Genomic DNA, 21,318 nt, shown 5'->3' on the forward strand with positions numbered 1-21,318 from the left:
CTTCGACCTCCACTTCTCAGAAGCAAATGTTGAGGATGTAGTGGCCTTTCGAACTGGCTTTATACCTCCCTCTTGCCTTCCCTTCCTCTTCTAACAGTGGTAAAGCCCCTGCACCCCCCTAACCCTACGCTGCCCAGCTGCTCACCCCAGCACAGGTGTTTCCCATTGCCAGTCACAGTCTCTCGCCCCAACACCAACATTGTTTTAAGGCAGAGGACTCTGGGCTCCTTCCAGAGACATCTGACAAGCCCATGTTTATCTGCACGCATAAAACCGCATGCATCGCAGTGTCTACTCGCTCAGCCTCCAGGGACAACATATGGTTTCAACATTAGTTCATCCCACTGAATGAAGTAAAAGAGAAGCTGTGAGGCCTTTAGTGGAAGAGGGCTGAAACGTGGGAGAGAGGATGAGTGTTAGCATCATCCACTGTATACAGTAGCTCTTTCACAAATGCTATAGAGAGCAAGTGCAGTGCGATTAGGCTGTTACGATACCTGCGTTAATGGGGGCGGCATGCATGCAGTCATCTTGATAATTTAATTTGAGTGTGCCCTGAGGTGGCGCAATCTTTATTTCATCAGCTCAAAGCAGTTTATTTCATTAAAATGTCTTCTTGTCCATCAGTAAGAACCTGTTCCTTTTGAGATAAGCTGGCAGAGTTCATCATAATTGCAAATGTTTGCCCATAATGTAAAGACCTTGTGGGGTCTAGTATTCTTTGAGATGAAAAAGGTTGCCATGCATACAAATCAGGACAAGTGACAGTAATTCCTGCCAACATTTTCGATTAGTGGCAATTCATAAAGAAGTGTCAGAGTTGCTCTCACCTGCGGGGCTTTGTAATTTGGCCGCACAGTTTGCTTTAAAACTGTGCTTTCCTCTCCGTATAGTTTTCTCAGAAAATTCCCAAGCAAGCCGAGTTCATTTTATTAAACTTAAAACAATTAGGTATGAAAATGAGTCCCTTTGTGCCATCATCTGTAATTTAAGTTTCATACTTTTCCTCACTCCCACGCATTTACAGTATGTTAATGTACACTCGTACGAGCACGCGCTCCTCTCGCCTACACCCCTCCCACACATCGCGGCGTAGCCGCTGAGAGGGACTAACTGACAGAGATTGCTGGTAATTCAAGCCAACATGATTGACTTTGTGATCACTTTAAAGTCCCAACTGGTCTTTATGCTTTCAAGAAATGCCAAAAGTTTCCAGCACAAAAGTGGCAGGGAATCAGGCATGAAGGAAACAAGAGGTAGAGAGACTGTACAACTGCTTTCACTTCAGAGCCCACCTCCCTCATTCCTTCTTCTCTGACTCTTTCCCCCCTTGGTACTTTTAATGGCATAAAATTATGGGCCTGCAAGAGCGACAACAACTGTCTAGGTTTAAAGCATAATACGTTGACAGGAGTGACACGGCCATTTTCTCCTCCTCCATTAGCGTTGAGACGTGGCCACCTCCTTTTGCTCTTAAAGAACCAACCACAGTGGCAGGCTATAGTTGTCAGACGTCACTTCCTCTGTCATTAACCGCCGACACACTGACTGCTGCTGCTTTCATACTGACAAACAGAAAAAAAATATATCAAGGAGTCTTAAAGTATTTCAAAAGTAGTTTCTCCTTATTGTTACATAAATTCACATTAATCACAAGGGGGACGTGATTTCAAAACCGTGCCCCCTAAAAGCACAAAAAAGTACAAAAAAGTACGTTTGTAACTTGGGAAGAGTGCAGAAAGGATCCCGACCATGAAATCTGTCCACAGAACAAAGGATTCAGATTCTAAAAACTGTATATCTCTTATCCAAATATGGCGGCCACATTCTGTACACTGTGGCTCGGGGGGAGAGAGAAGAGAAATATGATTTGGATAAACAGGAAGAGGATTATCATTCATAAGCTTCTGAAGAATCTCAGTGGTGAACGCCAGGTTAGCTGAAACCATAAATAAACAAGATCTGTACAAACAGAGTTTTGGTGTCGACTGTGCCTTACATAATAGCTTCGCTATTGTACAACTGTGTCGAAGCCAAGGTCTTTGTATAACTGATATCCTGTGCTGGTTTCTGACTGGTCTACATAACCTATGACACCTCATTAGCTCTCAAGTTGGACACTCAGCATCATATTATTAATGGTGACATTGAAAATAGTAGCCATATTAAACACCTCGCACTTAATGGTGCTGGTTTTGATTAACATCGCCTAAACTAAAGTGGCAGTGAGGTTAATGGGAACTTTGAACACACTTTTAATACGCACACTTTAATACGACATGCTTATTATTGTCCTTGCACACAAACATGTATACACACACACACACAGATACGCACACGTTTTCTCTATCTTTGCTCACATTGTCTTGGTAGGGGGGTTTGGGTGATTATCATAGCATATATATTATAGCACAGAAAATAAGTCTGAGGGACCCATGAAGCTGCCGCTGACTTGTCTGTATGAGCCTCATTAGGGACATTGATGGATGGGCTATTGCCACCACTGGGCTCACCAAGAAAAGCTCTGGGTATTATTAGTGTTTGTGTGTTTCATAAACTGACACTTAATTACAGGTGCAAACTCATACAACATACATTAATGAGTGTATGGCCCACTGAGTTTAATGCAGCCTGGATACTTAAAAGAAAGAACAAATGCAATTTAACACTGTGATGAAGAATTGGCCATATTTGAATACTTATACAATATAAGGAAGGACAAATTATTGGTTTTATAAAATTCTAAAATTTTTATAAGAGGAAATTAACCTAAAATGCTTACACTGGAAAAATGAATAGCGCACAACTATTTGTTTTTAATTATATGATAAGGGTATCAGTATTTTTTTAGTTCCAATGTGGGCAATCAGTTCACCTTGTGTCTTGCTTTTACCTTCCAAGAAACACAGAAAAACTGTATAATTTAATGAGAATATATAATACTTATTCTATTAAAAATCACAGTTTAAAAACTAGATCACTGCGAACATGTGAGAAAGAATTAATTGAAAAATAGAATTAACTTCATAAAACAGTGTTTTTTTCATTTACTTGTGTCGCAGTGAACTCAATTCTCTTCTTTTTCACACACGCAAAACTGTAGCTGTGTATCAGATTTACAGCTGATAGTTTACTTTTATACCAGAGGAGGTCACACGATATGATATTTTCTGTTTCCCAAAATGGCTTCAGCCAAGAGCCCAGACATATAAAACATACTCCTGACAGCGATACATTTCATGTGATGACACTACTCTGAAACAATCCCGATATTGCCTTTCTCTGTCATAAACAAAACCTGACCACAGTTCTGCTCGCTGGTGTGTGTTTGTGCACTGCTGTCAATTTGTCCATCCGGTGTACGAATGTGTGGAAGGGGAGGAAGAATAGAGGAAGAATGGCAGAAGGACATGGAAGGGAAAACTCTTATTCTCAGTGGCAGAGTAAGTAGATGGGTTCACTCTGGGGAGAGCAGTGCGAATGGTTGTAAAATGCACAACTCCATGGTAACTGAAGGAGATGGTGGCTCTTCTGAGAAAAGAAACAAAGCGAGAGAAAGGGAGGGAGACAGGAGTGAGCGAGGAGCGCTAAGAAAGAGAGGAGGAAGGAAGAGTGAAAGAAGAAAGAAAGCAGGAGGAAGGGAGGTGAGCAGACAGACAGAAAGGGATGGAACAGACATGGCGGGGGGGGGGGACTCTGGCAGGTGCTTCATCATCTGCTGAGGCATTGTCAGGCCGCCCGTAAACAGTCATTGGGCTTCTCGAGGGAGCAACCTTCTTCATAACTAGCACAGGTATAAATCTGCCTCTTAGCCACTAAATTAGACACATTCTTGAGAGAGTCTCACTCTGCAAGTGCTCTACAAACCTGAGGGAAAAGGGAAGACAGAAAATTAAGGTAATCCACCGAGAGCAGTAAACGAGGTGCATGAATAAGGTATAGCCTGTGTGAATTTAACCAGATGGCCACTTTGATCCATATGAAAAATTGTTAATGTTTTCTCAAGCAAAAGCTGTTATGAATAGATTCTTTACACTGAGCAAGAATTAATTTCCCCACCAACTCAAAGAGCTGTCACTGCATCACATGTAAGTGCCTGCTGAGGCTCAAAGCTCAGTGCCAAGTCCAAGTCTGCACTCTGTCACTTCTTCACTGTTTATCCTTCATTAAAACTCTAAAAACAGTGACACACCCATTTTTTTTTTTTTTTTTTTGGATCAATGAACTTTTTTAACCTATAACGTGGTGACACTTGGATATCACTGGCAGGGATTAGTAATGGGGGGAAAGGTCAAGACAAATGAGCTTTCTGACCATATAAAGTGTCTACTTGTCTGTGAGAATCCCTATCATTCATCCTAAAAATAGCGGGATAATATTTATATATGCCCATATTTCACTTGATAAAAGGCAATATTATTAAAATCTGTATCGAAAACAATAATATCCTTTAACATAACATGTAATGCGATATATATATATATAAGTCCAGCTAAAAGGAGTTTGTTGACATGGTGTACACTTACATACCACATCTCCTCATCTCCTGCTTTGAACGAGTTTTCTGAAGTTGGAGGTCAAATTTGTCATTGGGAAAAACCCTGCAAACATGAAACTAAAGTGTGTTGCTATGTGTTGTAACAGGATACTAATCTCCAAAACACTCCATGTATATTTGCTAAAACATTGCCTCACTCGCAACGTGTTTGCTTAAATAGCACTTCACTTAGTCATGTTTTCAAAGGGTATTCTATGGGTCAGATGAAGGGGAAAGTAGGTTAATGTTCAGACATTTCAGTACAAAATAATGAAAATGTGATTTTAATAATCATGTAATTTACTATAAAATTGATAGGGAAAATTAACTTTTTTGTAAAATGAGTATAAACAGGACATTAAACAACAAATGAATAGCTTAATAAAAATTTTGGGTATAAAACAATTTTTTATACATTAAGAAAGGCTTAATGCATGATGTAATTAACACTTTAACTGCAAAACAATGCATGAGTCTGTGTTTGCAGTCTCAGCCAAGGCTTTGTCAATCGTCCAGTTTAGGCTAACTGTTTTACTAGTTCCCCTCTTACTGAGTTCTCTAAAAAAAAAAAATCCCCGCAGGACTTTTTAACATTCTAATAAAAAGATTTTACAGAGTGGCGTGGGCGTGAATTTTGGGGATGATGCCATGAAAAAAAGATGTGAGCACAGGATTGTTAGTGACTGAAAGGAAGAATAAAGGGAAGGTGTTGAACATATTTAACTCATAAATCATGACGACACCATATCACACAAGCAAGTTACATTTAGTTAAATTATGCAGGGCAATGTGAAAGTGATGCACTCTCTATAAGTTAAAACTGCTCTGCATTTGGTTAAAATAATTAAATATGTTGTTGTGAAAGTTTTACATATATTTATAAAAACTCTAGAATTAAGTGAAAAAATTGTATTTGATGTTTTTTTAAATTCACATTTCTTTTTTAAGATTTATCCTTTTGACAAATCACACAAACAACAGTGCATGCTAAATTAACACAGCCATAATCAACCTTTGATACAATAAGCCTTGTGCTGACAGAAATAATCCACTGGCCACTTTCTCAATGAATAATTGATGCCCATCTTAACGGACTAATGAATGAATGTGGTTTGGTTTTGAGTGATAGCCCACTCATTGGAAAGCTATCCCAGGAGGGACGGGGCACTGGAGACGGAGGTGCCATCCTCTATAACCTGTATAATTGGTCATTTGACATGAGTGACTTGACTGTGTGTGTCCATGCACTGCCAGTGGAGGCTGACCCTTTTACCCTATTGTTTATTAGCACTGTTCCAGGTTATCACACCAATTAGAGCTGGAATAACAGTGATCAGGAAAGCAAAAACAAAAAGTATAAAAATGCATACTATTATCTGCGGGAATAGGAGATCAACTCGGTGATGGCAGGCATAAGAGAGTACTCTTGACCTGACTAAAAATAATTCTAAAACAAATAAATAATCGAGGAGTAATTTTAGAATCATGAAATAAGCGACAGATGCAAAAAAGGGTTTTTGTTCTATAAAAGTTCCCGCTGCGTTGCTCACTTTAAAAAGAACAGCGTGGAAAGGTGACAAAGCTCCAAGGCTGTTCCCTGTATGCATTTGTGCTGGGCTTGTCCAAACAATCATACTTACATTTTAGCACTATTATACGCACACCCGATTTCCACAGGTCTGATAACATTCTCACTGCCGTTTTGGTGTGGCACTCTGACTAAACAATACCTTATTGACACGAGCTCTGGCCTCACAATAGCCACAAAACATCAGGGTTCCTGTTTTTGTTGACACTGTTTGAGCCCTCCATTGAAAGCAAAGTCACTGTGGACACAGCAATGCATAATTGGAGCTCCCTGTCATACAATACTGCAAATCAACCCTTTAAATGTTTGAGCATGATAAGGCAGAGAGAAGGCACACAGAAGGGGAGCAGGACAAAGACAGGGGGAAGTCAGGTGAATGGAAGCGTGGAAAGTTGATAGAAATGGAGAGTTAAGGGATTGTGGACTCGAGCACCACTAGGGGACAGTAGTAAGTCATGGACGGCAGCAGGAGCGCGCGTGTATATGTGTGTGTGTGTGTGTGTGTGTTTGTGTATTCATGTTAGTGTGTGTGCGGCAAACAGTGAACAAAAGACTTTCTTTGTTGCACTCTCAAATAATAAAAGAATTCAGAAATAGCTACTTGACTGCTTTAGAAAAGATCTTGACAATGCATTGGCCCATAATGCACAGGAACAGCTCCAGATTTACATAATCATATGTAATGTAAACCACTACGAGGCTCCACAGCCAACAAACAAACTGACTGGGGAGAGGGTGACACAGAGGGAGAGAGAGAGGGATCCACTTTCCCCTATGGACTTATATACTCACTTAAAGTACATTTTGCTTCATCCGCTCACAACAGTAGCACAACGTTTGCAAATTTTGCGGACACGTGCGCTGATGACAACAGAAAATACGCTTCTCGGGTAAAAATCAGACAGAGAGGCAGCTATTTTAGTTGTATTTTACTTAAAACTATTTAATCATTGCAGTTTCCTAAGAAAAGAAGGACAGTTGAGTGTTTTTTAATCCACTGCAATAACAGTTAAAATAACATAAATTATATCTGGTTAAAAAAACAGTCTGTGTTTTAAAGGCACATAAAAATTGTGGAACCTTTTCTTTGATCACATATCAAGATGAATGGCCAAATGACTTGATGTCATTACTTGTGGCATACCTACTTATATCTGGTTTCTTTGTGTGTTAAAAAGGGTCATTTGTTTGGTAGCTGGTTTAAACTGGAGAAGTTAACACCTCCACGTACCTCTGACGTTAGATATAACTGTCAAGAGGGAGCCTGTGTTTCTTTTTTGCTATGGTAACCGAAGACGTATATTCAAAACACGCTGCCTCCTCCTCCTTCTTCTCCTCCTCCTCCTCCTCCTCCAGCAATTAAAAGCAGAACAATAACAATATTCACCGATGACAGTGGCGTCTGTACAGTAGTTATGCCCTTCGTTAGTCTCAAAATGTTCCTCATGAATTAGTTAAGTCTGTTAATTGCACATTTATTGCACTCAAGGCCACGGAGAGAAACACTAAACTGCTCTGGAAAAAAAATAGCAGTTAAACACGTATAGGAATCATGAAAAATGAATCGAGCTTTTAAATTACAGCTTAACATTGTGTGTGTTTGTGTTTTGTTTTTTTTAGTCCTACACATTTAATTTACTTGCTATTTTATCTTTTAGGATAAAATGGAAAATTCTCGTTGATCTAATCAAAGGGGCTAAATTCACAATTATCATATTTTACTTTATTAAAGTTAATGACGTTATTAAAAAATAAGCACGCTTCACTGCTTGAAAATTAGCGATGGATAAATAATAAAAGGGAAATTCTGGAAACTTTATTTTGAAAGAAAAACAAACAGAAGTAACAGGCCTAATTATCCCAGTGCCTACAGTTTGTGTTAAGTGCTTCCAAAACATCATGGTTACGATCATATTTCTTCAGAGACAAGAAAATAAGGCAAATATCAGAATCATCCGGCAGCATAATCTCTTTGTGTTTACACTTTATCATCGCCTTTTCTGATCTCTGGCGTGTTTCATTATGGAGTGATGTTTGAGTGACACTGCGCCGGCTGTCACAGCCATGTGCTGAGGTTCCCTCTCATTTCCAGCAGCAACAATAATAATGACTATTCTAGTGCTAGCCCCACTGTTTGTGTTATTGTTGTGGGGTGTCAGACACAGGCCCTGACGTTTGCTATGCTATCAGCAGGAGTGTACAAATACAAACACATTTGCCTGAGTTATTGACCTTTATCTCCCCACTTTCTTGACAGCCTTCTCCAGTTATTGACAATACAAACACATGGGACGGCGCATAACCTTTCATTTACAGAGCACTTTCTCTCTTTTTGTCTCTCTCTCTGTCTCCCTTGTTCTTCCTTTCCCTCAGTCTGCGCCTCTCTGCACTTGCAATTTGTTTAAATAAAATGGGGGCAGACAATGGTACTGCTCATTTCTGCCATTTTTCTTTCACTCCAAATTTCAGAGGATAATATCATTAGACTGATACAATGGCTGCTATTCAGCCTTAGATACACAGATATTTCAAGTATTCAATATAGTTTTGACATGCTGACATTAGGGGAGATTGTTGTTTCCCTATTTGTTTGCTTACAATGATGCTGATTCCATCATAAATCTTGGGTACCTAAAGCAAGATGTTTGTCTTTATGATGTTCAAATTATCGGTGAAATATATAATATATGTGATCGGTAAAGTGAAAACACAAGGAATAAGCAAAAAGATGTACAAAAATAAAAACTGGATTTGAGAAACAAATATTTACACTGTAAATAAGGAACGTTAAGATTTTACATTGAACATGGAGAAAAGTATACAGTGAGCAGTTTTATTAATGCAAAATAAAAAACAACATAATTATTCTGAAAATTGAACTGAATCCACTAACCCATAATAAACAGTACAATTTACTGCATCTCAATACAGCATTGAATAACAATGGTCATAAAACCACTAGTATTCCACTAATGATTCTCCTCCAGGATTTATTGTGTTTTTCAATGTGTGTCCTCTTGCATTTCAGCGTGAAAAATAGCGTACATAAAATACGGGTGTCCCCACCAGTCGGCCCTCTGCAGGTACTTCAGAGCCCCAAAATTAAATTTTAAACAATCCAGACCAGTGTTTGGTGACCATGGTTAATCATCAAGAAACAAAGACATCAAACAATATTTGATAATGAGAAAAATGCCTCCAGGATATTAGGGGATGGGGGGAGAGCACAGCATGAGCCTCGTCAGCAGAGCTAGGTAGAGAGGCCAGACCAGACACAAGCCGCATTCACGTGTCTGTGTGTGGTGACAGTGGGTGTCTGTGTGTGCGCGTGTGTGTGCCTCATACACAAAAAAACACTTATGCACGCACACACACATCATCACGTGTCGCACACACCAATGCATGTACACACACACCTCGTATGGACTAGAAATAAAAATTTTAAAAGCCACTTTTTTTTTTTTTAAAGTTCCTGACGAGATAATTAGAATTCAGTGTATGGAGCCATTGGTGAGATTAGAGCGTTGTGAAATTGTGCTTCATTTTGAACTTCACTGCATCACGCCTCAACCCAATTATCTACAGTTAAAATGGCTTAGTGAGGCTCCAAACTGTGACTGACAAAAATACAGAGCAACCTAAAAAGTTTTCTTTATAGATAAAAGTAATTACGCTACACCATAAAAAAGCTAAAAAGCTAGACGTCTATTTGCTCTGAAAATACATGCAACGTTCAAATCAGACTTTGACATCTATTAATATACATTAAGAGGTTAGTGATGGAAAAATATTTTATTATTTTAAATATTCAAGTTTTTTTAAATCGTACATATTTTTTTAAATTAGGAATTTATGCTTTCAGTAATAGATGCAGATCCAGAATGGCTTCATTTTCATCAGGCCAGTATAATTAGTCCTAACTAAAATAAGAAGTTGGGCAACCAGGAAGAGGGAGGGAGGGGAAGGAGTGTTGGGTAATGAGAAGAAAATGTTTTTTCCCCTCTTCCTCTGTCATACTGTTATTGGGTTATCCTTGATTGACGCAGCGTTAACGGCCGGGCCAAATCGAGGCAGATCCAGCAACCTAGGCCGAACGGCAGCATGTGCAGCCACCTCGGTCATGCAAATTGCACTCGGGCAGCCCGTTGACTATGATTAATGAGTTTGGGCTGCAGCCTTTGTTTCCGCATGCAGTCGTTTAGAGTGAAATACAATCCCAAAATATTATGAATCCCCTATTAATCCAGTAAATTTGCTCACATTGCACATGTTGTTTTGGGCAATTTACAGATTTACAGCCAAATGTGTGTGTGTATGTTTGCACATATGTGTGTGTTAAGGGGATGAGCACAATTGTATTTAATTACATGTCCTCTAATTAAATTCATTAAAAGATAATAAAATAAATGAAAGAAACAGCTTTGAAAGCTTAGGTGAAACACATGTGTCTTGTCTCCCATGATGTAAAATATGGATGTGGGATTTTCAGGGGCAGTCATGCTGTACAGGGGGGATGTATGAATCCGATACCTTGCTAATACTACAGGCATTTCCTGGTTATGGTTTGCCTCATGTTTAAACTGTGATTTTTAAAGCTAAGATCCCAGACTCCCTGAAGATTGGAGAGCAATTCTGTGGTGCAGGGGAGTGAAGTCACTGGCTTCAGTAATGGAAAAAAAGGAACATTATGACAGTAATGCTGACGATCTAGTGTAACAAAATGCTCTCTTTGTAACGTGAGTAATATCACTAGATATGGTAAGGAGGGACTATGTGTAAGACATGGGAGGGCTTGCAATTTCCTTAAACTATGTGATGAGTAAAGGAAATTACACAGCCTCACAAATCTTCAATTCATTGTCAGATACTGTTGATAAAAAACACTTCTTATGCATGCACGCATTTTCCTCTTCTCCACAGACATACACTTTCCCTCTGCTGCAAGCAAAATGTAAATGTTTTCCAGGCATTAAGGTATATAAGTGCCATTAGTGGAACAGTGCTTAGCACTACAATGGTGTGCCGAGAGCAGTGGAGCAGAGATCAGTGCAGCATCTCCTGGATATCAGAGGGAGACATCCTTTGTAAATTCATCTCCTACTGTGAGACGGCTTCACAGCTGGTTAGCGACACTGGGTGTACCACTGCCCTGTTTACACGCAGTCTCCAAAGCACTCATCTTTCACCCCGTATCTTTTCCCTACATCCTCTCCATCACCTCGCTCTCTCTTTCAGCTCTAATCACAGCCTGGTGTGGCTCTCTTAGCCATCAGTAAATGCATACAGATATAAACTTATTCAAAACAAAAATGTGTGCTTACACACACACATAGGAGTACATAGAAGGGCAAGAGTAGACACCTGCAAACAACAAAATCTCTAATCCCCTAGCTTTTGAAGCCATTACAATACACAGCCTTCCAACCCCTTCTGATTTTTATCATTTTATACCATTGCATTACACTGATCCTTTTATACCTAATACACACACGGCTCCCCACCAAAACCCCTGATCCTCTGATACCTAGATGGGTAAACTGCTCCTCCTGCCCCTGACCTCAGCCCTTTGTAGCAATCAGACCAGACTTCCTCAGTTGCCCTGATCTTATCTAGCTATACCAATCCCACTACACAGCTCCCTTTTGTAACAGCTACAGAGCGCTGAGCCCTTTCAGACCCAGGCACTATGCCGGTGAACACAGAGCCTAAGACCTCAGCTCATCTCAGACATCATACTACACTGCCCAACAACAATGACTGCTATTTTCTGACACAGCACAGGTCAGATAGAGCCTTTCTGCTCACTGATGCATTGTTCACTCAGAATGCAGAAAACCAAAAGAATGTTTGACTCAGCCATAGAAGAGACTAATATAATTATACAGGCATACAGGTGATAATACAGATTTTTTTTTATTATTTTTTTTTACACATTTTGAATCCTGTTATTTGTGACAGCGATCATCTTTCATTTTTAATTTTTTTAGGAAAATAAAAATCAAACAAAAAATGAACTGAAGAAGACAAAACATTTAAAAGAAAATCTATTAGTGAATGAGCTTTAGCACTATTCCACAGAGACTAATTATACAGTAATGCCATTGTAAAATTATATTGATCTCAAGGGATGTATTTGGTCTTAAAGAATTACTCCAATCTTACTGTTGTTTAAAACAACCAATTTTTAACTGTTAGATTCATAATCATTAAAAGACACACAGCTTCAAGTTAGAAATGTTACAGAAAGGAAATGTTTATCCTTCAAAGTTTCACAGTTCTTTCTTCTATACAGCAATCCATTTGAATTTTTTACGTCTAATTTATGTCGTGTAAATTGAACCAATATACCTTTACTGCTGAGAGAGGATGCTGGTGGATATTGGGGGAGCCCAAGACTGGAGATGACCCACAACATTTCCCATAGGAGGTAATTGTGGAGTCAAGGGGTAACAGATGTCATATGACTCTCACTGAACCACTATAAAAAGGTGAGAAAATATATTTAGACACTTTAATTTCAATTACTGAGCTAAATACGGAAAATAACATTTTTTAAAGACCATGGATGGCTATAAAGATACTGCGTCTTCAGTTCTTTAAAATTAAAATAACTATTTTTAAAAAATAAATCAGAAGTACAAATAAAAGAGCCATGTGTCTGAAATCTCTGCAAGAACCCTTCGCTTTAAATGAGACTGAGTGTTGCGGTACAAAATATAAACTTTATGTTCAAAGCTAAAAACTGTTCGCTTCAGCCATCGTTTTTTTTTCGTTGTCGTTGACATCCCCAGTGAGTGCCATAAATGTAAACGCAGAACCAAAACCATGGCTAGAAATGTGTTAAATCTGTCATGCTATTAGTGAAACTGTAGTTCACATACGCATTAGGGAGGCGTTCCCTTATTTCTCCCAGTCACCGTGCCTCTATTTCTCCATTAAAACCCTTCCCTTAAAACAAAAGAATAAAAAACATAAGCGTTTTCCCTAACAGCACAGCTCATGTATTCCAGATCCGCTGGACTGCAAAATACTTGAAGAATGTAACAGGAGAGCCTGCATCTTATCATTACTAATACCTACTCGTTTTTGCGTGAGTCGTTAACAGCCGACGAGAAGGCAGTTCCAGTGACCAACACGTCTTAGCTAGGCACCGCCTTCGCGCTACAAAGTAACCAATCATCTGTCGGCATACTCAGCTCCTTGGATTCTTCTACCAATCAACTCGGTGTTCACATGAAAGTAACCCCCTTCAACTTCCTAGCGGGAAGCAGCTATCGGGGACGGTACTAGGACTGCAGGAATTAAGAGTAAAGAGCCCTTTCTCATGGTATTTATTGCTTTTGAGCTATTTTTTGCAGCATGTTGCACACAATAGACATGAAGCCGACTAATACCTTGGTGAGACCGAAGGTTTTACGTTATGATATGCCCTTAGTGTTTCGCACGTGTAACATAAAGCTAGGTTTGGTTAGCGGTGCAGCTACTAAAACAGTAAAACAGCTGTTTTTAAAAGCTGTCAGTCACCTGACACCCTCGCAGGTCGCGTTGTCACAACTTTGTGCAGAAGCATGTGTTGATCAGATTCTCTCCCCCTCTTCTTTTTGTTCAAAGATGAGACTGTCCCGAGCAGAACATAAAGAGATAGTGCGATGGACTGAAAAACTGAGACCTACACGCCAATGCATGAAGATACTGAAGGACAGGTTTCCAAGGTGAGTGTGTATACACTGGATTGCATTCAGTGTGTGTTTCCGTTGCATTTGCCAATTGACTATTACTGTGCTCCAAGTGCATATTAATGTCTGACATAGAAAGTAAACACCAAACTGCTGTGTATGAGCATCAGTTACCACACATTATAAAACAATGATTCAAGACCAAAACAGCCCAAACAAGATGTCTTTGGATTATTGGAAATTAATGTATCAGAGAGCTTGTTAAGTTAAATTGTATTGTTATCATCTGAGTACAGCTCCCCATAGCCAAGTAATCCTCCCCCCTCTCAGTTTTATCTCCTATTTTTCAGCATTTGTGATCCTATTTAATTCACTTGTTAAGATCACTAATTAATTCCACACAGGTTTCTGTATTGGCTTCCGCCACAGCATTAGCCAGCGTTTTGCCATGCAGGTCCTGCACATCCAGAAATCGAAGAGAGAGGTTAATGGTTGTATTTGCCTTTCTCCTTGACACTGAAGGCCCTCCTGTTATTGACTGTAACATGTGTAATCCCCCAAGGCCTCCAGGACAGCATGGCTGATCCCGTCGAGGTCACTTACAAAGTCGCATGTATTTGGAGCTTCCTACTTCCATTGTGCCCTAATCACCAATCTAGAAGAAGGTATCAGGTCCCCAAAGGGGATGCCATGGAGTTTCAGTTTGCCTTTGTTCTCACTGTCAGCATTTTACAGAATATGTCATGCATATAAAATGCATCCAATATTGCTCATGTTTAAGCACTGAAACACTTAAGTCTGTCTAGCGTTTATTTCTTTTTTTTATCCTCACTCAAACTGCCTTTAACAAACATACCAAATGCCATCTTTTGTACTGGAGTGTAATAATTAAATGAAAACACTGCACCGTTTTCATTCCAGTAATTCTCCACAGTCTTCCTCTCCCAGAGGTGCTTGCTCTTTTGTTTAGTCTTGCTGGTTATTATTTTTACGTTCACTATAACCAATCTCGGGGAGGCCCTTGCTCTTTAAATCCCTGAGTCTCGTCACTGGGCCTGACAGACAGGCACGGCAGCAGTGTTTTCACAGTCTGCGAAATTATTCTGGTTGTCCAATCAGCTGAGCTGGGCTCTGGAGGGTTAGTGATTGGACTGGCAGGAAATCAGGCTCTTAAGACATAACATATCGACTAGGCCATCCATCATCTCTTAGCATGCGCTCAGGCACAGCAGTCAGCCACCCCCACCCCACACACCCCCCGTCCCCTTAGACCGTGTGGGAGCCCTGCCACTGCGTAAATATTGGCCAGGCTGGGCCTGGCAGTGGTTGGGTTGGAGGGGGTTTGGGGCTTTATTGTGGACAGGCTTGGACTAAGGGGATGGGCAAGAGAATTGGTTATTACAGTCAGGAGAATAGACAGTTGCATTGATACCAAATCATTTTGCAATATACTATACCTGTTTTCCAGGGGATGGAAACTGTTGAATAAATTGTAAATTCATGTGTTGTTTACAAGTATAATAGCAGAGGCATGCAGTTTATTTAGATAGTGATATTATTTTGCTACCCTGTAATTGTATTTTATTCAGGGTTTAGCTTAGGCCAGTATAGCCAGAGCCAGCACTGTAATAAATATATATATTTTTAATCCTCAATTTGCTAATTGCAATATTATTTACTCAGTTAAAATCAATATTGAGTAGAAATGGCATGAAATGCACATATTTCTTTCAAAGAAAGTAGCACAGTCACTGCCTTAACTGTATGCATGTAGTCAACCACCAAAGGCTGACTTTGAGTCAGTAAACACCATATAGTTTTCTTTTATGCTACATTAATCTGATTTATCCAATAAGTATATGAAAATACTTCCCAGGTGAGCGTAAAGGCATCCTACTGATGAGATATATTTAGGTCTAGAGAGTTATTAGTTACTGACTTTAGGTGAAATCATAAATGATTTGATGGTCCTCTGTGGTCATTTTACAGTTCTGCTCTGGCTGAATTAACTTTTGTATGCAATTAAAGTTCAAATGTATTAATAAAAGGAGTTGATATAAAAAAGATCTTTCATCATATATTATAGCTACATATCTACAGTAGATGGATGTTGACTAGGTTGGAAAAAAAAATATTTGTTAAATTTATTACAGTTCTTTCCCCTTTAGTTTTTTTTCTTTTTTTAAATTCTGTTAAAATAATCATTACCCCAAAGGATCTGAACGCTGTATAGAGTTCAAAAGCATTTCATAGTCATTGATTTTGATTGGGAACTTAAATGGAAGAGAATTTAAACTTGGAACAAAAAGATTGTTATAGGCCATTTCAAGGTAATTTCCACAGAGAGTCTGTCGGTCTTTTGGTTGTATTATGAAAAGCGTTTGTGGGAGGAGAGAGGGAGTGTCCTATAGACAGACAGAAAGAGAAAGATTGTGATGTGGAGTCCCTCATCTGTAACGGCTGCATAACACAGATGTTGGGAGTCATCTGTCAGCCTGGCCTCTCTTGCTGGGCCCGAGCTGCTCTGGGGGGAAAAGAATTGGACACGGTGCTGTCACTTTTTACCCCCACTCACAATGGAGGGACATGCAAATATCAACCCCCGTTCTTGCCCTCTCTTCTTTGCCCTCCTCTTAGCCAGTCGTGGTGTCCTGTCTACTATCTGGACTGTGGCTAGGCAGAAAAGGGGGATGGGGGGCCGATCGCAGGCTGGTGCGAGGGGAAATGTGACATCAGTCCCATCAGGTCCTTCTCTTGCCACATATTAGAATTGGAAATGATGGGCTGCTCTCTCAGGCCTTGCCTGTCTTCCCATGGGTCTAGAGGGGACCCCAGTCCTTCTACCACTTGTCCCCCGAGAGAGTTGGTGCAAGGAGGGCAAGATAAAGAGGGAGGGAATGTGAGAGTCCTCTGTGTCCTTCTGTGCTATATTATGAATGAATTGGGATGTAATGATTACCCCCCTCTTTAAAATGCCATTCGCCTCCTTATATGGCTTTCACAGTGATGAAAGTAAAAGAATGAGCAAAAAGGGGCAGATGCGGCTGATTTGCAAAAAAGAAAAGCTTAAACAGTAAAGTGTGAAGCATCTTTCCCCACTAAACACAGTCAGCGGCTCTCTTTTATTCACACACACACATACACACACGCACAGACACAGTTCCCTGGTGAGGAGTCCCTGAACGTTTTTCGAATCGGGCCCTAATGTGCCGTTTTCATCAGCACTGAGGCGGGCTGCAATATGGTGCTGGAGCTCGCTCTGGGAATATGAATGTTGATTAAGCATGCGTTCAGCCTTTTGAAATTCTGAAGAAGTGTCAGAATAATGGATGTTGAGCAAATGTCAAGCATTTGTTAATTTCTCTGTTATTTGGGGTTTATCTAGCATGATCTTTGGAAGGAAAGCGCAGGGCAGGGTTGTTGTGGCATGTGCCATTGATATGATGATTTCTTGGCTACACTTTGTTTTTGATGGTAATATCTCAGCTCAGCATGAAGCTCAGGGAATTGCTCATTGATTATTTATTGTAGTCGTATTGTTTACCTCTTTACATGGCGGTTAAAGTTAAGGATTTGATAACAGGTATAATATGGTGGAGAAAACCCCCCATTAAATATCACTTTTTTTTCCAGTGTGTGGTATTTATTATTTGTTCACAGCTTTCAAGGGCTCATTGCCCACATTTTAGATATATCAAAGTCTTGGCATATATGTATTAAATTCCTGGCTTGTTTCTCAGTTTTACCTTTGATTTCTACGATTGTCCCTGTGGAGTCAACTGGGTTTCTCTTTCCAGCTGCTGTGCTGTGAAGGTAGAACTCCACAACTATTTTGTAGGCTGGAAGTGGCAATGACATTACCCAGAGACTGATCAAGTGCAGAGCCTGTGGGGCCAGCCCCGACAGCTTCCAGTGCATGGCCTCACACTTCTGGCTGCCCATATTGAACAAAACACAAACTGGCAGTTGGGGCTTAGGGGTACAACCCTTGAAGGCTGAGAACCTGGCTAAATAATTCCACGACTTTATGTGGTTAGATGAGCACTAGAAGGGTGAAGGGATGAATGAAGTGTTAGCAGAGAGAGAAGGTGTGGAAAGAAGAGAAGCTGAGTGTACAACTTCATGTCAGGCTAAAGAGTTCATGAATAATAGATGTAATCAATTACTTGATTAGGAAGCAAAGGAATGACTACTTCCTTCTCATATCAGAGGGATGTTGTCCAAGCACATTCCTTAGATTGCAAAGCCTTTTTGGCTCATTGGTCTAAAAACAGAGAGGTAAGCAGCTTGTTGTCAAGTTAGGCTTGATATAAATTACATGGTACCTTATCTTGAAGGTTAAAAACTGCATTTATTGGAGCGATAGACTGAGTAGGTCAATATTAGTAAAAACTATTGACATGGCAATCTAACTTATTGTGAATAAAATCAGCATCTGCTGTACTGTATGCTAGTGTCAGTAGTAGTGTTGCCACTGAACCAAAAAAAACCATATGTACTCTGAGGGAAACCTACAGTTCAGCTGGGCAGTTATATCAGAGTCTCTAGCCTGGGGTTCTCTTTGCATACTGGAATCAATTGCAGAAGAAGAATGAAACAAAATTGCCCAGAATGGTACAAGTTCCCCAGCTGCGCTTGGGGGAATAGGCAATTGGTCAGTGTAATGTGTTTCTTTGCCAGACCAGTGGACACTCGCCACTTGACGGATAGCATGAACCTCATTTTCTGTTTTCCATGAGAGCTTGCAGAAGCAGCAGTGACAGTAATTATGCTTTAACAATGGCAAAATACTATAGTTATAGCACGTCTTTGCACAGAGTGGTGAAGATCCCTTGCTTTCAGGAGGAATCACAATTAGAGTGGTGATTGTAAAGGTTTTCTTGCTCTTTTTACCGACATTATATAACAGCTCTGACAACTCAGGGCACCTCAACAGACAGAAATTTTAAAGATTGTAATAAAGTAAAGGAAGCTCAGTAGGGGTCATATTGTGCTTCTGCTAAAACCATTTCTGTCCATGGTCCCCTACAGCCTTGTAGGTTTGTATGGCCTGCTGCGGTAAGATTGTTGGGGGTGGGGGTTCATTCACAGTACAAACTGGTGAGTCTTCCTTCAGATGGAGAAATATCTTGAAAATATTGTTTAAAAGTGACAAAAAATTTCAAATTTCTACAGCTTTATAAAATGCAACAGTGATTATGTTAATTGTGCTTAAAGAAAAAAAAAGCCTTTATACTTGTTTTTGCAGAACAAAAATCGCAAATATTTAAACTCTAAACACGTGCGCTCATTGTGCAAGTATTTGTTTGAAGCTAAATGACACACTGAGATTTGTGTTTGTTTCTATCCGTTGTCAGAATATATCACATTTATACATTAATGCATAAAGATTTTTTTTTTTCAACTCATTTGTTTGGCTGCTGATGACGCTAGGCTTAGCTGAGAAACAGATGTTAGCATTTTGCCTATCAGCATGTGTAATTAACAACATTTGCATATCCAGCGTTTTAGCCCGTATTCAGCTGTATAAAATACTGATCTATAGCAAAGTAAATTCTTCATATAGTATTGTCAGCACTCTTGCTTGAATGAGGTGTTTTGATTGTAAATAAACCTAAATATGTGAAAAAATCATGGATTTAAACTTCAATAATAATGTAATGTAATATAGGTGTAGAATTTAAACTAAGCCTTATCCTCTCAGATTTCCTTGCACAAAACATTTCTTCCATGTCATTCCCTTCTGAAAATTGTTTCATTGCCAGCAGTAAAAATATGTGCTATTAGACAGTTCCATGCCCTGAAGAGTCACACCATTCAACACACTCTGCATGCAGATCCACCAAATGCTAAATACTGTCGCAGCATATGATACCAATGCCATTAGCCAGGTGGCTTTCATTACCCAAATTACAGCTATTGTTTATAATTAATTATTTGTAAATAGGAAGTTTCCAAATATAATTGATAGTTTGAATTTCCCCCATCTCCTATTAATTAGGTTGATGGGAATTTCAAGGCTTTTCACTGTGTTCGTGTTTAAGGCAATGATACAGCCTGAATGCACAAGAAAATAAGTTAATGCAGCACTCAAACTTGAATTTATCAGATTCACAGCCACTGGGTAACCTAGCTTAATAGAGCCTGAAGTACTGACCAGACAGCCATACCAGTTCAGTGACAAAGTGAAAGTCCCTAATTGTTTTTAATTTAATCTGCTGCTTTACTATTTTGGGTGCCAGTGCATATTAATGCTCTGTCTTATGTTGTAAGGAAGGGTAATTAGGTTGAGAGTGAATGATTCCCTAACCACTCTTCTGTCTCCCAACCTTCTGTTTCCCCATGTTCTAAATTATATCCAAAAGGGCAGATTTTTTATTTTCTGCTTTTTACATAAAAGCCACTGTATGCACTGCAGTGTCACAGACTCTTGTCCGTGGCTCTTCAGATTATATTTTGTGTGTTCTTTGTTTGATGAGATAGATTTTTTTTTTTTTTTTTTTTTTTTAAGTAAGTGAGACAGCGATCAATGAACCCAAATGTTGACCTTGGCATTTTCCAAGTGCATTAAAAAATAGCTTTCTTTATTTACACAATTCAAAAAGGGCTCACGACTTCCTAGCTTTAGTCACAGAACTGTTTTAGGCTTCACTTTAGGAAGACAAGTGTCTAATATATGTTATTTTAAATATTCGTAGTCATTGTCAGTTACAACCACATCAACAAGAGATATTTATATATTAGAAAAGGTGGAAAATCTTGTTACCTTATCATCTTATTTCAAAAAATGTTCAAAGCTGTTTTATCATATCCTAACATTCCCATGTGTTGCATATTGACACTAAGCATTTGGCTGTGCGTGTCATGTGCGCAATTCAGAATGAAATGCAAGCTACAAGATTTGTTTAAGGCTAACAAAGTACAGACAGAAATGCAGCTGGTTTTAGAATGGTTAACAAATTGGGTTCATTTTTATAACCACTGAGACAGGACAGAGTTTCACAAACGCTTGTACTGTGTGGCAATGGGATACATGAATTATAGTAAAAATGTAATACTCCTGTTCAGTAGGCAGATCAAATCCTCGTTGTAAGACGGCAATTGGCTACATATTTTAGCATAAGGTGAGCTTACTGCGCCCAAGAGAGGACAGGCTGGATATACATTAATGTAAAGTCTGCAATAACTTATTGTTAATGTCTGTTAAATAAAAAAAGGGGGATTATAGCAGCGTAAAACTTGACAGACTCTATAAAATGCAAACAAGTCTTGGTTTTAATCCAGATATCTGCATTCAGCTCTTCATCTTGCCCCTTTTTAATGTTTTTCCTTTTTTTTACTATTTCTTCACATCTCTCAATAGTTTAGTTCTAGTCTTGTTTTTGTGTCAATCTGCTTGAGGTAAAAAATGAAAACACAAGTCCCCAAAGTTCTTAGTGTTTTTGAAACAGATATGTTTTCATAGATATTAAGCGTCGTTTATGTCCCTTTAAAGTTAACAGGGTATAGATTTAGCA

The 21,318-nt window shown here is 39.3% G+C and overlaps 1 protein-coding gene and 1 long non-coding RNA gene across 6 annotated transcripts in view; one reads left to right on the forward strand and one right to left on the reverse strand.

Moving 5' to 3' along the window:
* Positions 1-13,268, reverse strand: part of LOC120435023 — a 49,527-nt gene extending 36,259 nt beyond the window's left edge. For 2 of the 3 annotated variants that reach the window (XR_005609475.1, XR_005609473.1), the window contains exons 1-2: positions 13,007-13,161; positions 12,474-12,603 (exon numbers count right to left, since the gene is read on the reverse strand). This is a non-coding gene — a long non-coding RNA (uncharacterized LOC120435023). Of the gene's footprint in view, positions 1-12,473; positions 12,604-13,006; positions 13,162-13,205 lie in introns of those variants that run through there. The other variant, XR_005609474.1, reaches the window with a different exon arrangement.
* The window catches only part of cdin1 (CDAN1 interacting nuclease 1), a 65,389-nt gene that overhangs the window by 763 nt on the left and 43,308 nt on the right, over positions 1-21,318 (forward strand). Inside the window, exons 1-2 of one of the 3 annotated variants that reach the window (XM_031747233.2) lie at positions 13,302-13,432; positions 13,737-13,837. In XM_031747233.2, coding sequence (XP_031603093.1) covers positions 13,737-13,837 — 101 coding nt within the window. In that variant the 5' untranslated portion in view covers positions 13,302-13,432. Of the gene's footprint in view, positions 1-13,301; positions 13,453-13,736; positions 13,838-21,318 lie in introns of those variants that run through there. The other 2 variants (XM_031747232.2, XM_039603756.1) reach the window with 2 other exon arrangements.

This window comes from Oreochromis aureus, linkage group 19 (assembly GCF_013358895.1).
Source record: "Oreochromis aureus strain Israel breed Guangdong linkage group 19, ZZ_aureus, whole genome shotgun sequence".
Classification (NCBI taxonomy): Eukaryota; Metazoa; Chordata; class Actinopteri; order Cichliformes; family Cichlidae; genus Oreochromis; species Oreochromis aureus.